Source organism: Pseudoliparis swirei, chromosome 15 (assembly GCF_029220125.1).
Source record: "Pseudoliparis swirei isolate HS2019 ecotype Mariana Trench chromosome 15, NWPU_hadal_v1, whole genome shotgun sequence".
Lineage (NCBI taxonomy): Eukaryota > Metazoa > Chordata > Actinopteri > Perciformes > Liparidae > Pseudoliparis > Pseudoliparis swirei.
Genome location: NC_079402.1, coordinates 2,205,215 through 2,219,129, shown reverse-complemented (window position 1 = coordinate 2,219,129; position 13,915 = coordinate 2,205,215). Strand labels below are relative to the sequence as shown.

General features: G+C 46.2%; 2 protein-coding genes and 1 long non-coding RNA gene across 11 annotated transcripts; 2 read left to right on the top strand and 1 right to left on the bottom strand.

The window, feature by feature from the left end:
• The first annotated feature begins 554 nt into the window (after positions 1 to 554).
• Positions 555 to 4,819, top strand: LOC130205764 (lamin-B1-like). Of its 9 annotated transcripts, none has more exons than XR_008833967.1 (4): positions 555 to 1,891; positions 2,449 to 2,544; positions 3,502 to 3,553; positions 4,476 to 4,819. XR_008833967.1 is itself a non-coding variant. In XM_056433279.1 (3 exons), exons 1-3 carry the CDS (start codon positions 1,548 to 1,550, stop codon positions 4,629 to 4,631), a joined length of 552 nt encoding a protein of 183 aa, XP_056289254.1. In that variant the 5' UTR covers positions 555 to 1,547; the 3' UTR covers positions 4,632 to 4,819. The 9 variants fall into 9 exon arrangements, 3 of the variants coding, with proteins under 3 accessions (XP_056289254.1, XP_056289255.1, XP_056289256.1); XR_008833966.1 differs by having other exon boundaries at positions 3,941 to 4,819; XR_008833965.1 differs by having other exon boundaries at positions 3,753 to 4,819.
• LOC130205766 (uncharacterized) lies at positions 2,604 to 5,857 on the bottom strand. Its single transcript, XR_008833970.1, has 2 exons — positions 5,596 to 5,857; positions 2,604 to 5,487 (listed from the first exon to the last, which is right to left on the bottom strand). It is a non-coding gene; the product is annotated as an uncharacterized LOC130205766 (long non-coding RNA).
• A 6,297-nt stretch (positions 5,858 to 12,154) lies between these two features.
• LOC130205650 (lamin-B1-like) lies at positions 12,155 to 13,074 on the top strand. Its single transcript, XM_056433148.1, has one exon. It carries the CDS (start codon positions 12,727 to 12,729, stop codon positions 13,027 to 13,029), a length of 303 nt encoding a protein of 100 aa, XP_056289123.1. The 5' UTR covers positions 12,155 to 12,726; the 3' UTR covers positions 13,030 to 13,074.
• Positions 13,075 to 13,915: the final 841 nt, after the last annotated feature.

The window sequence follows — 13,915 nt, the reverse complement described above, 5'->3', positions numbered from 1 at the left end:
ACAAAAAAACAGGGCAGGAGTGCAAAAGTGCAAAAGTGGATGTGCAATGTGCAGTGTGCAGTGTAGTGTGTGTTAACATAACACAGGCTTGAGGTGTGGGGGCGGGGTGAGTGACCCCGTCAGGTGGGGGTCCCGGCCTTGTTCATGAGGCCAACGGCAGCCGGGAAGAAGCTGGTTTTGTGGCGTGAGGTTTTGGTCCTGATGGACCGCAGCCTCCTGCCGGAGGGAAGGACCTCGAAGAGTTTGTGACCCGGTGGGAGGGTCGGCCACAATGTGACCCGGTGGGAGGGTCGGCCACACTGTGACCCGGTGGGAGGGTCGGCCACAATGTGACCCGGGTGGGAGGGTCGGCCACAATGTGACCCGGTGGGAGGAGTCAGCCACAATGTGACCCGGTGGGAGGGTCGGCCACAATGTGACCCGGTGGGAGGGGTCAGCCACAATGTGACCCGGGTGGGAGGGTCGGCCACACTGTGACCCGGTGGGAGGGTCGGCCACACTGTGACCCGGTGGGAGGGGTCGGCCACAATGTGACCCGGTGGGAGGAGTCGGCCACACTGTGACCCGGGTGGGAGGGGTCGGCCACACTGTGACCCGGGTGGGAGGAGTCGGCCACACTGTGACCCGGGTGGGAGGGGTCGGCCACACTGTGACCTGCCCGCCTCAGGGTCCTAGAGGCCAACAGGTCCTGTAGAGATGCAGATTGCAGCCAATCACCTTCTGGCAGAGCGGATGACACGCTGCAGTCGGCCTTTGTCACTGGCAGTGGCAGCAGCAGCGTACCAGGTGGGGATGCAGGAGGAGAGGATGGACTCCATGATGCAGGTGGAGAAGTGCACCATCATTGTCTTTGGCAGGTTGAACTTCTTCAGCTGCCGCAGAAAGAACATCCTCTGTTGAGCTCTTTTGGTGAGGGAGCTGATGTTCAGCTGCCACTGAGGTCCTGGGGGAGTCCCTCAGGGTGATGGGGGGGGGGGGCTCTGAGGTGGGCAGTTGTGAGGCGCAGTTGACTTGATCTATCAAGGGCTTTAACATTATATTGTAAAAATAATTGTTTTAACAACACGCCGTGGAAAGGGAACGCATTAACAAGCTATGAATGATGTGTAAACACAGTTTTAACTGCTGAAGATTCCAGATGTTAATTCACTTTAAATTAGCACACAAAAAACCTAGGAATCTAGCAAAAGGAGCAGAGCAGCAATAGCCAAATCGTATTAAAATACATTTGTATGGCCACTACGGGGAGAATTTATACAACCGAATGATTTCAAAAGCAGCCGTTATCAGAGAAGTCAGGCGGCGCTTGTTATTAACACCGGGACAGCTCGGATCCAACAAACCGGGGTCAGCCCCCCACAAAGCCTAACGTAAATAGACTCCGCCTACTGCGCACCGTGTCGGCATATAGCGGTCACTATTCCAAGTGAACCCAGACGAGAAGGCATCGCCATTGGTCAGTTGGAAAACGTTGACCGCCCCGATCGCGCTTGACTAAGTTCGGTCGCAGTCGTTTAAAACTGGTTAGTTTAAGTTTGTTTTTTAAAATGGCGACAACTACTCCCACCGGTCAGCGGAGCAAGGGCAGCACTCCGTTGACCGCAAACAGGATCACCCGGCTGGAGGAGAAGCGGCAGCTCCAGGACCTCAACGATCGTCTGGTGGTGTACATTGACAAGGTCCGCAGCTTGGAGTCGGAGAACGACGTCCTCCAGGTCACCATCACGAAGAAGGAGGACGTCAGGAGCCGCGAGGTGACTGGACTCAAGGCCCTCTACGAGACGGAGCTAGCGGACGCCCGGAGGAGCCTGGACGAGTCCTCCAAGGAGCGGGCCCGGCTGCAGATCGAGCTGGGGAAGATCCAGAGCGAGCACCAGCAGCTCCAGCTCAAGTAAGGCCCCGTTGACCTGTAACGATGTAGCGCGAATGCGGCCCAGACTCTGGATGACGAGCTGGAGGCTAACGGCTTCACGCCGCTGACCGGATCAGAGAGAGGGCGAGTGCAGTCACTGGCAGCGACAACTCGGCGGCAAGTGCGACAACTCATTCATTTTGGGTTATCAATACTTTAACTTGTTCACATGAGATGGCGAAAGAAATACATGACATCAGAATTGTTCTGCTCTTTGCAGGATCTGGAGCAAAAGATCACAGATGGCAACAGAAACTATCGCCATAAAAACAAGGGTTTTAATCCAGGATTACAAATGAGGTATGCCACCAACAACACATTGTTGGATGAGTTGAAGCTATGCTCAACACATTGCCATGTTTCATCGTAACTAGCAAGACGTGTTTCTCTTTGTCTCTAATCGTTAGGAAAGTATGATCTGTATTTATAATAATGTTTGTCAAAAAACAGAAGCACGACATTTTCATCAAAGCTTCTGAAGAAAGTCTGTACTTTGTAGATCATATGTAATAACTATCATTTGTAAAATGTTTTAGACTGCAGAGATGATCAACAGCCTGAAGAACATCCTGCCTGTCCCGGGAGAAGAGATGGAACAGCAGATGTGTCTGGAAGAAGTCATTCTGCCAGAGGTAGGATTCATAGTATTTATTAAAATAAATGTTATATACACAATACACATCAATTGTGAGAGAAAAAACCCTCACATTCATAATAATAAATGGTATTTGGTGTGAAATACACTGTCACTTTGTTTGTTTTTACATATACCCGTGCTTTACTGTTATCCAGTGACTGTGCTATTTTTTTCTAAAAAAACACGAGCATAAACCATAAACTGCATGACTCTATTCATATATTTGCTCTCGATAACGGTGTAATAAATGAACATACAGCACATAAATAGATGCCATGACCATACTCTGTTGAATAAGTCAGGAGTATTGAACACGCGTTCTGGTGGCCCTGATGGTCGTTGTGCCCAAATGGAGCATTAGTAAAGATTTGGTGAAATTGTTACATCTTGGATTAATTTGATTTCACAACTTTGTACACACAGAACTTAAATGTGGTCACAAAATGTGAATTTATGTTGCTTTGAAGGTAACAATTCAGTGGCTGAGGCCAACGCTTTGTCTTTGGAGACACGAGGCAGAAAGCCTCTTGAAACAGGAAGATGCACACAGGAAAGACCTTTTTCTTTATGAGATCTAAGTAATTCCTTTGCTTTTGGGAAAGTCCATCTGATGGTAGGGGTGCTTTGTGGTGAGCAGGTGGCAGTAATAACTTGTCCTCTGCTTTTCTCCTGTTCCTTGCCTGACTTGGCGCTACGGAGGTGGTGTGTGTTAAATGTACATTTCATGTATTTTTATGAACACTAACAGGTTTAGTGATGAAGGGAAATGCAATTTCTAATATGTATTTGTTCATCAAGATCAATAATAAATAAATGAAGAATTGTGTTTCGACAGCTAACTGTATGCCTATAATCAGCTTGCCATAATAATCCAGCACTCTCTGTAAAGTGTGACATTTTAAGAAAAGTCAATCGTGAAAGTAATGTCACAATTTACTCTGTTCATTTCAAGTGGAGGATATAAGGGAGACAGCCCTGCACCTCAAGAGCCGACAGACCAACAGGTAATTGTTAAAAGTCTGATATATCATGTCTGAACAAATACACAGTGAAACAAAAGGATAAAGTCTCCCTCCTCTAGATAAGAACTCTAGGAACATTGTACATACTTTGCTGGTGGATTGGAGTCCCACCATATTATTTACACTGCAGTGAAATCTTGCTTCTGTAACACCCTGTTAAATGTTGTGTCTGTCTCCCCAGTAATTTGTCATTCCCGTCACCTGCCCCAGCCACTCCCGTCTCGCTGATCCCTGATGTCCCACACCTGTGTTTCCCCACCTTATATATTCTCCCAGTCTTTGCTTTGTTCCCTGCCAGATTGTTGTGTGTTTTGCCCCTCGTGTCAAATTGCTCATTTTTCAAGTAAAACATTTGTTTCTCAAACACAGAGTCTGACGTTCCTTCTGCACTTGAGCTTACCCGTGTGATTCTGTGACAGCTTCTACCACCAACTCATCCATTTGTGGTTTTGAAACAACATCCATGCTCAAGGAACTCCAGCCACAGTCCACAAGCATCAAGTGCAGATCACTAGAGACATCTTGAAATAGTATTTGTCGTGGCCATTTGTTCGATAAATCAGTCGCATTACCCAATTCATAAACAAGGGAACAAACCAAAGACTAAGTATACATAGACAACAACGACAAATGGCTTAATTTAACAAATATATGTATATTCTGAATAGGCAAACATCTAGAATAATTAAACAAGTATACTTACAAATAGAATAACTAAATACTAACACAAAATAAAAAGCTCCTACAGTATTTCTGTGCTGATTTAGAATTCAAATGTATCACTTTTCTTTCTTAATTACATTTAGCTATTGTTTCATATTGTATAGTCAAAGTGACTTAAAAACGAAATGTACTTGAAATAAATGGTGTGTGTTTTTGTTATGTTCATATTCTTCTCATGCAGAATTCTGGAAAATTAAGAAGAATTGAGCATGCTCTGTTGGCAGCCAAGTGGTGGCGGACCTGGCCTTTAAAGGAGAAAGTGACCGAGGTGACGCTAATGGACCGAGCAGAACCGCTAAAGGCCAGAGGAAAAAACATGCGGAGAGGAAGAAGCTGAACGACTATTTGATTTCAACTTTGAACACCAAAGTGATGACAACATGTTTTGTGAATAATTCATGGAGAAGGGCTCCAAGGTGGAGGGGTCATTCAGCTCTGATGAGATGCTTCATGAGAGTTCATCCTCTTGAGTTTTGTTTTATTAAATGTATTTCATATTTACAAATATGATCCGTGAATCCTGTTCCCTGACTTTCTCTGCGTCTCGTTCTTTTCATATTCTGTTCACACCATGACAACTGTAGCTTTATTGATTCAGCAAATATATGTGCTTTGATGTGTAATTTAATGTATTGAATTAATAACCATCACATTCATTGCATTTATAAACCTAACTCAAGCATCACAGAACCTTACAAAAACATGTTTTCCAAATAAACTGACATTATTAAAAAAGGCGGTTACATTGGTATACAAGTGTAATATATAGAAGCAAAACAATATTAAATATTGTAGAGCAGTAATGTACAGCACTATCTTAATGCATATTGTAAGTAAGTCTACAAAAATACACTAATTATCTAATCCATCTGTGGATCTAGATAGCTATTTTATCTATCTATCTAAACCGCAGCTCCTCCATTCTGTGATCATGAAAGTGATTTCTTCCGCTGTCCGGGCACTTTGGCACCTTTTGACTAGTTGCGGCATCTGCTGGAAACTACTGGAAACTACTGGCAACGACTGCCACTGATCCAAGACGTCCCGACACGCTGGAGCTCAACGCTGGACATGGGTAAACGTCTGATCCGCAGTACGGATGCAGTGACAGCAGCCATGGACCAGCAGAACCACAAACTAGTGACGCCACAGGAATGGGAGCGACTGCAGAGACTGGAGTCTCTTCTAGAGCCCTGAAGGAAGACATCCATGAGAACGGGACTATTCTAACATTAAGTTGGACGGATTCAATTCTAATTATATTTGTGTACCTGTTTTAATAACTTAATGATCTCTCTCACCTCCTCCATCTTCCTCTGTGTGTGTTTCCACTGAAGGTATCTGGTATTCTGGGTGGGGAGGCCGATGTCTCCTGCTCTGTGGTTCTGCCTGCACTCTGCCACCTGCGTCATGGAATGGAAGTCATCAAGATGACCCGCATATGTGGTGACATTTAAGACGGCATTCAAGAGAGACCGAGCCTCCCGCCAAGACAATACCAACAATGAATGGCTCAGAGAATGGCTCTCTATTGCACCAGCTGGATCCACGTGTTAAAGCCCTGAAGAGCCTCCCAAGAGACCAGAGGGGTGGACCACACTTGAGAGATTGCTGCAGGAACAGTCACCCGGGGCCAGGAGGCCACGAGCTGCTGAAGATGGGCCACCAAGAAGAAACTCTTCTGGTAATGGGCTCAGGTTGTGACTCCGATGAAGAGGTGCAGCAGCCTCACAGAGCGTTGGTCTGGAGGACGGCCCCTTGGAGTGGTGCTCATCTCATTCAGGAGCCCATGAGCAGTTGGCCTCACAGCTAGCAGATACCTCGCCACTCCTTCTTCCACGGTTCCATGTGAACGACGGTTCTCAGTCGCAGGACACATTGTGCAAAAGAAGCGGTCAGAGAATGTGAACAAGTGAGTTTGCCTCAGCAGCTGCTAGAGGAAGACTAGAGGCCTTCAGGCTGCATCATGGTGGAGTTCATGGTTGACTGTTGAAACGTTCTGTTTAGGATGAAGATACATTCATGTTCCATGTGGAAGAGAACTGCTACAGAACTGCTGAGTTGCATTTTTTATGAATAAAAAAAGAATGTAAAATGTATATATCCGTTTTTTGTCATAAATCTTTATGTTCTCACAAAAATATACCGAGAATATCGGTAATATGTGATTAATCATGATTAATCCACAGAAACCTGTGATTAACCTGATTAAAATTTGTAATCATTTCACAGCCCTAATATATATATATGTGTGTATATATATATATATATACAGTGCATCCGGAAAGTATTCACAGCGCTTCACTTTTTCCACATTTTGTTATGTTACAGCCTTATTCCAAAATGAATTAAATTCATTATTTCCCCCAACATTCTACACACAACAACCCATAATGACAAGGTGAAAACTGTTTTTTGCAAATTTTTGCAAATCTGTTAAAAATAAAGAAGGAAAACATAACATGTACATAAGTATTCACAGCCTTTGCCATGACACTCAACATGTAGCTCAGGTCCTGTTTCCACTGATCATCCTTGAGATGTTTGATTGGAGTCCACCTGTGCTACATTCAGTTGATTGGACATGATTGAGAACACACCTGTCTATATAAGGTATCACAGTTGACAGTGCATATCAGAGCATAAACCAAGCCATGAAGGTCAAGGAATTATCATCTATAGACCGCCGAGATAGAATTGTATCGAGGCACAGATCTGGCGAAGGGTACAAAAAGATGTCTGCAGCATTGAAAGTCCCAATGAGCCCAGTGGCCTCCATCATCCGGACATGGAAGAAGTTTGGAACCAGCAGGACTCTTCCTAGAGCCGCCCAGCCAGACTGAGCGATCGGGGCAGAAGGGCCTTAGTCAGGGAGGTGACCAGGAACCCGATGGTCACTCTGACAGAGCTCCAGCGTTGTTCTATGAAGAGAGGAGAACCTTCCAGAAGGACAACCGTCTCTGCAGCACTCCACAAATCAGGCCTGTTTGGTCGAGTGGCCAGACGGAAGCCACTCCTCAGTAAGAAGCACATGACAGCCCGCCTAGAGTTTGCAAAAAAGCACCTGAAGGACTCAGACCATGACAAACCAAATGCTCTGGTCTGATGAAACAAAGATTGAACTCTTTGGCCTGAATGCCAAGCGTCATGTCTGGAGGAAACCAGGCACTGCTCCTCACCTGGCCAACACCATCCCTCCAGTGAAGCACGGTGGGGGCAGCATCATGCTGTGGGGATGTGTTTCAGCAGGAGGAACTGGGAGACGAGTCAGGATTGAGGGAAAGACGAATGCAGCAACGTACAGAGACATCCTGGATGAAAACATGCTCCAAAGCGCTCTGGACCTCAGACTGGGGCGACGGCTCATCTTCCAACAGGACAACAACCCGAAGCACACAGCCCAGATAACAAAGGAGTGGCTTCGGGACGACTCTGTGAAGGTCCTTGAGAGGCCCAGCCAGAGCCCTGACTTGAACCCCATTGAACATCTCTGGAGAGATCTGAACATGGCTGTGCACCGACGCTCCCCATCCAACCTGATGGAACTTGAGAGGTTCTGCAAAGAAGAATGGGAGAAACTGCCCAGAAACAGGTGTGCCACGCTTGTGGAATCAGACCCAAGAAGACTTGAGGCTGTAATTGCTGCCAAAGGTGCTTCAACAAAGTATTGAGCAAAGGCTACTTATGTATATGTTATGTTTTCGTTCTTTATTTTTAATAAATGTGCAAAAATTTGCAAAAAACAGTTGTCACTTTGTCATTATGGGTTGTTGTGTGTAGAATGTTGAGGAAAATAATGAATTTAATCCATTTTGGAATAAGGCTGTAACATAACAAAATGTGGAAAAAATGAAGCGCTGTGAATACTTTCCGGATGCACTGTGTATATATATATATATGTGTAATGTTCTCGTGTGTCTGAACTTTGACTTAACATCAAGTTAAAAGTTCAAGTCAGAAAAGAGTCGTATGTTTCTGAGATCGACTTTAATCTGTTCCCTTTCCCGTGTGAGTGACACAGCAAAGGGTCTGAAGACTGAGGACCATGGGATATTTCACTTTTTCTTTTTTAAGAAATTTGCAAAAATGTCTACATGTTAGTTTGTTTCTGTCCAGATGGGGAGCTGAGTGACATCAATGAGAAATAAAATGAACTTTTTTGATTTTAGCAAATGGCTGCAATGAAACAAAGTGAACAATTTGAAGGGGTCTGAATACTTTCCGTACCCACTGTATACATACATACACATATACTTATATATATACATATCTTTATAGACATTTAATATATATGATTTTTCATTTTCCAGTCAAATCACTTCTGTTCAACCTAAAGAGATTGGTGGTGGGGGTGACCTCTCAGCACTGATGATGGTCGTCAATCAGCTGGTGGCAATAAACAGGACGACTTCCACGTCCATCAGTGATGTCATGTGACGCTCCTCGTCCCTGATTGGATGACTGGGCTCCTCCCAAGCTTTTCATCCTCACCTGTAACAACTCCCATTAAATGTAAAGGTGACCCGTGTTTCCACTGTGGTCATGTGACCTCTCACATGGCTGTTTGCATGGCCTCCGGTTCTGGACTGCGCTGATGTGGATCCCTGCCACACGACATATGTATTCATGATGTATTATTACAATGTGGGAGATGGATCTGCAGCCTGATCCTGTTTGGCTTGTAGGGATCGGCTCTCACGAACAATACCACTCCCAACTGATTCACTGTCAAACGGCTTTCTTATCAGAATCAGAAAGTATTTATTGCCAAGTAGGTTTACACCTATGTAAAGTAGTTCTGAAACTGGGCACTTCGCAGATGATGGAAAACAGGCTTCCGGACGCGCGTGAATTAAGTTATCAACATTTAATGGCAGGAAGTGTAAACAAACATTCAAGGCTCACGATCGTGATCTTCTTCGGCTCCCCCTCCTTCTGGCGTCGAGGATACCTGTGGAAGAGACCCGATTTCTCCAATCCACGGAGTTTTATACTCAATGTCCCCGGCCCGGTTAAAACGTCACTTCCGGTCAAGTCGCTAAACAAGTATTTTCACAATAAGAGTCCTGTCTTGTTATTGTCTGCATTAAAGTCACTTTCACAATAAAAGTCCCTTGTTATTGTGAGTCACTTGACGGAATTCAACCGGCCTCGTCGATCTATAATACGAACATACAGTCACTCTCATGCAACATACATTACTTCTTGCCATTTACATTTGCATAGAGTAAACATTACCCCTATGCTTCATAATACATTAATAACAATATCAATATTCTCCCTAATATTTTCTATTATAATATCTTTCTATATGTATTAATTTAAAACATAAGACCTCTGCAGATGTTATCAAAATAAACTATTACAACCTAATATTTTCTATTATAATATCTTTCTATATGTATTAATTTAAAACATAAGACCTCTGCAGATGTTATCAAAATAAACTATTACAACCTAACACCGACCTGGAATTTGTGTATCGGTGAATACAGTGAACATAAAACATACAAACACAATAAGTACTACAATACAAAAAAACAAAAAAACAGGGCAGGAGTGCAAAAGTGCAAAAGTGGATGTGCAATGTGCAGTGTGCAATGTAGTGTAGTGTGTTAACATAACACAGGCTTGAGGTGTCGGGGCGGGGTGAGTGACCCCGTCAGGTGGGGGTCCCGGCCTTGTTCATGAGGCCAACGGCAGCCGGGAAGAAGCTGGTTTTGTGGCGTGAGGTTTTGGTCCTGATGGACCGCAGCCTCCTGTCGGAGGGAAGGACCTCGAAGAGTTTGTGACCCGGGTGGGAGGGGTCGGCCACAATGTGACCCGGGTGGGAGGGGTCGGCCACACTGTGACCCGGGTGGGAGGAGTCAGCCACAATGTGACCCGGGTGGGAGGAGTCAGCCACAATGTGACCCGGGTGGGAGGAGTCAGCCACAATGTGACCCGGGTGGGAGGGGTCAGCCACAATGTGACCCGGGTGGGAGGGGTCGGCCACAATGTGACCCGGGTGGGAGGGGTCAGCCACAATGTGACCCGGGTGGGAGGGGTCGGCCACAATGTGACCCGGGTGGGAGGGGTCGGCCACACTGTGACCCGGGTGGGAGGGGTCGGCCACAATGTGACCCGGGTGGGAGGAGCCAGCCACAATGTGACCCGGGTGGGAGGGGTCGGCCACACTGTGACCCGGGTGGGAGGGGTCGGCCACACTGTGACCCGGGTGGGAGGGGTCGGCCACACTGTGACCCGGGTGGGAGGGGTCGGCCACACTGTGACCCGGGTGGGAGGGGTCGGCCACACTGTGACCCGCCCGCCTCAGGGTCCTAGAGGCCAACAGGTCCTGTAGAGATGCAGATTGCAGCCAATCACCTTCTGGCAGAGCGGATGACACGCTGCAGTCGGCCTTTGTCACTGGCAGTGGCAGCAGCAGCGTACCAGGTGGGGATGCAGGAGGAGAGGATGGACTCCATGATGCAGGTGGAGAAGTGCACCATCATTGTCTTTGGCAGGTTGAACTTCCTGCCGCAGAAAGAACATCCTCTGTTGAGCTCTTTTGGTGAGGGAGCTGATGTTCAGCTGCCACTGAGGTCCTGGGGGAGTCCCTCAGGGTGATGGGGGGGGGGGGTTCCTTCTGAAGTCTACGACCATCTCCAGTCTTCAGAGCATTGAGCTCCAGGTTGTTCTGCCCACAGCAGGTCACCAGGTGATCAGTCTCCCACCTGTAAGCGGACTCGTCCCCCCAGAGATGAGCCCAATGAGGGTGGTGTCGTCCGTGAACTTCAGGAGCTTGACGGACTGGTGACTGGAGGTGCAGCTGTTGGTCTACAGGAGGAGAGTCGAGGGGAAAGAACGCAGCCCTGAGGGGAACCGGTGCTGATAGTCCTGGAGTCAGAGACGTCCCCAGCCTCACGCGGTGCCTCCCGTCAGACAGGAAGTCGGTGATCCACCTGCAGGTGGAGTCGGGCACGCTCAGCTGGGAGAGCTTGTCCTGCAGCAGAGCCGGAATGATGGTGTTGAAGGCAGAGCTGAAGTCAACAAACAGGATCCTGAGGAGTCCAGGTGCTGGAGGATGAAGGGCCATGTTGACCGCATCGTCTACAGACCTGTTGGCTCTGGAGGCAAACTGCAGGGGGTCCAGGAGAGGGTCAGTGATGGCTTTGAGGTGAACCAGCACCAGACGCTCAAATGCCTTCATAACCACAGAGGTCAGGGCGACGGGTCTGTCGGCGTTGAGTCCAGTGACTTTAGTTTTTTTGGGGATGATGGTGGAGGTCTTGAGGCAGGCTGGTACGTGGCATGTCTCCAGTGAGGTGTTAAACATGTCTGTGAACACCGGAGATGATCAGCACAGTGTTCAGGATTGATGGAGAGACAGAGTCTGGCCCGGCTGCTCTGCGGGGGTTCTGTCCAGTGGCGTCCCTAGGTTTTTTAATTAGCCCCGAATGTTAATTTAAAAAAACAAAACAAAAAGATTTGGCACACAAGTGGTTAACACCTCCAGGTCGCACGTGACGTCATTCACCCAAAACAGCGGAGTCAGGCTGGCAGCAGGCGCACGTAACAGCAAGCTGCTGTCTGAGAGTGTTTCTATGTCTACACATTTCGCTGGGCTAATTACCTCAACAGCATCATCCAGGGTACCCGAGGACATATCCCACCGGTGGAAACCGAGAACCTGATGACCACGACCGATGGGATCCACTGGTCTCCGGAGACAGGGAGAGTCATCTGGGCCTTTTGGAGGAAGCACGCCGGTTTTTAGGCCTTTTAGTTTATAGGCCTTTAGTTCAGTTACGGCACCTTATTAATGAGAGCGTTAGAGGAACAGCTTATTCCCTTTTGAATAAAAAAACCCTCTGCTCTATAACACGACTGGTCTCCTTATTAATTATTGCTAATACTAATATTATTGTTATTATCACTATTATTATATGATTATGATTTTATTATTATTATTAATAGGATGGTGTTTATTATTATTGTTATTATTATTATTATTATTACCAGTATTAATATTATTATTATGAGCACTACCATTATCATCATGGCTTTCATATTATTAGGATTATGATGATTATTAATAATTATAGTACCATGGTCATCATGATGCCCTGATGGAAGACAACAATTATTATGACCAGAATTAAATTATCACCATCACCAATTTAATATCTCATCAAACCACGTACCACAGTTCCATTATCCCATAGGGGGTTACTTTATGATGTTCTGCTGAGCCCAGCGCCGCCGCTCCCATAACGCGCATCGCTCTGCCGTGATACGCGCCGACACAGCCGCGCACACAGGTGAGCACACTTTCACAAGAACAACTCACGAGCACGAGAAGGCATCGCCATTGGTCAGTTGGAAAACGTTGACCGCCCCGATCGGTCGCAGTCGTCTAAAACTGGTTAGTTTAAGTTTGTTTTTTAAATATGGCAACTAGTCCCAGGATCACCCGGCTGGAGGAGAAGCGGCAGCTCCAGGACCTCAACGATCGTCTGGCGGTGTACATTGACAAGGTCCGCAGCTTGGAGTCGGAGAACGACGTCCTCCAGTTGACCATCACGGAGAAGGAGGACGTCAGGAGCCGCGAGGTGACTGGACTCAAGGCCCTCTACGAGACGGAGCTAGCGGACGCCCGGAGGAGCCTGGACGAGTCCTCCAAGGAGCGGGCCCGGCTGCTGATCGAGCTGGGGAAGATCCAGAGCGAGCACCAGCAGCTACTGCTCAACTAAGGCCCCGTTGACCTGTAACGATGTAGCGCTAATGCGGCCCAGACTCTGGATGGGTCCGTGTACGTAATGTTATTTCGTTTTTTCGTTTCATTCCAAATACGGAATACGGAAATCACGTGGTTTTTTCGTTTTCCGTTTGAAAACCAAAAACGGAAAAACGGAATACCACCTCCGTATTTCGTTTCTGCCGTCTGAAACCAAAAACGACAGAACGGAAGTGCTTAAAATGAAGTCAAAATAAAAGCCAGTGATACATATTCGTATTAACCTTAGAAGAATATTAATTAATCAATATAAAGAATAAATAATTAAACGGGGATATTTTAACGATGCAAACACATAGCAGGGTAACGTTAGAAGTCTATTAATTAGTCAATATAAAGAATAAAGAATTAAACCTGGATATGTTAGCGACAGTGGTGACGACGGGAAGTTTAATATTCATGTAGCCTACACAGCAAGAATCACCTTCTCACTTAATCGTTGCATTGTTTGATGCAACACAGTTCCTAATATAGATTAATCAAAGTAATGTTTCTGTGCAGAGACTATATTTCCACCGCAGAGTAAACGGTTGACCTTTATACCACTAGATGGCAGTATACCTGTTATTGATACATATGTATTTAATGCCGTTTATTTCCTCTGATATTTATGTTCATGGTTAATTTCCAGCATAGTTGTATACATCATGTATTTACTTGTTTTATTTGGGTCATTTTGGAACTAAACATTCCCACATGGAAGAGTGAGGATATGATGACCACGAGGCAATACATATTGACAATTGAAAAATAAAGAGACAGTTGAGTTTTTCTTATTAAGCAGCGTTCAGTTAGCACCCAGTCACAGCACCACCTGTGCTTCACCTGTAACCTTCATTACT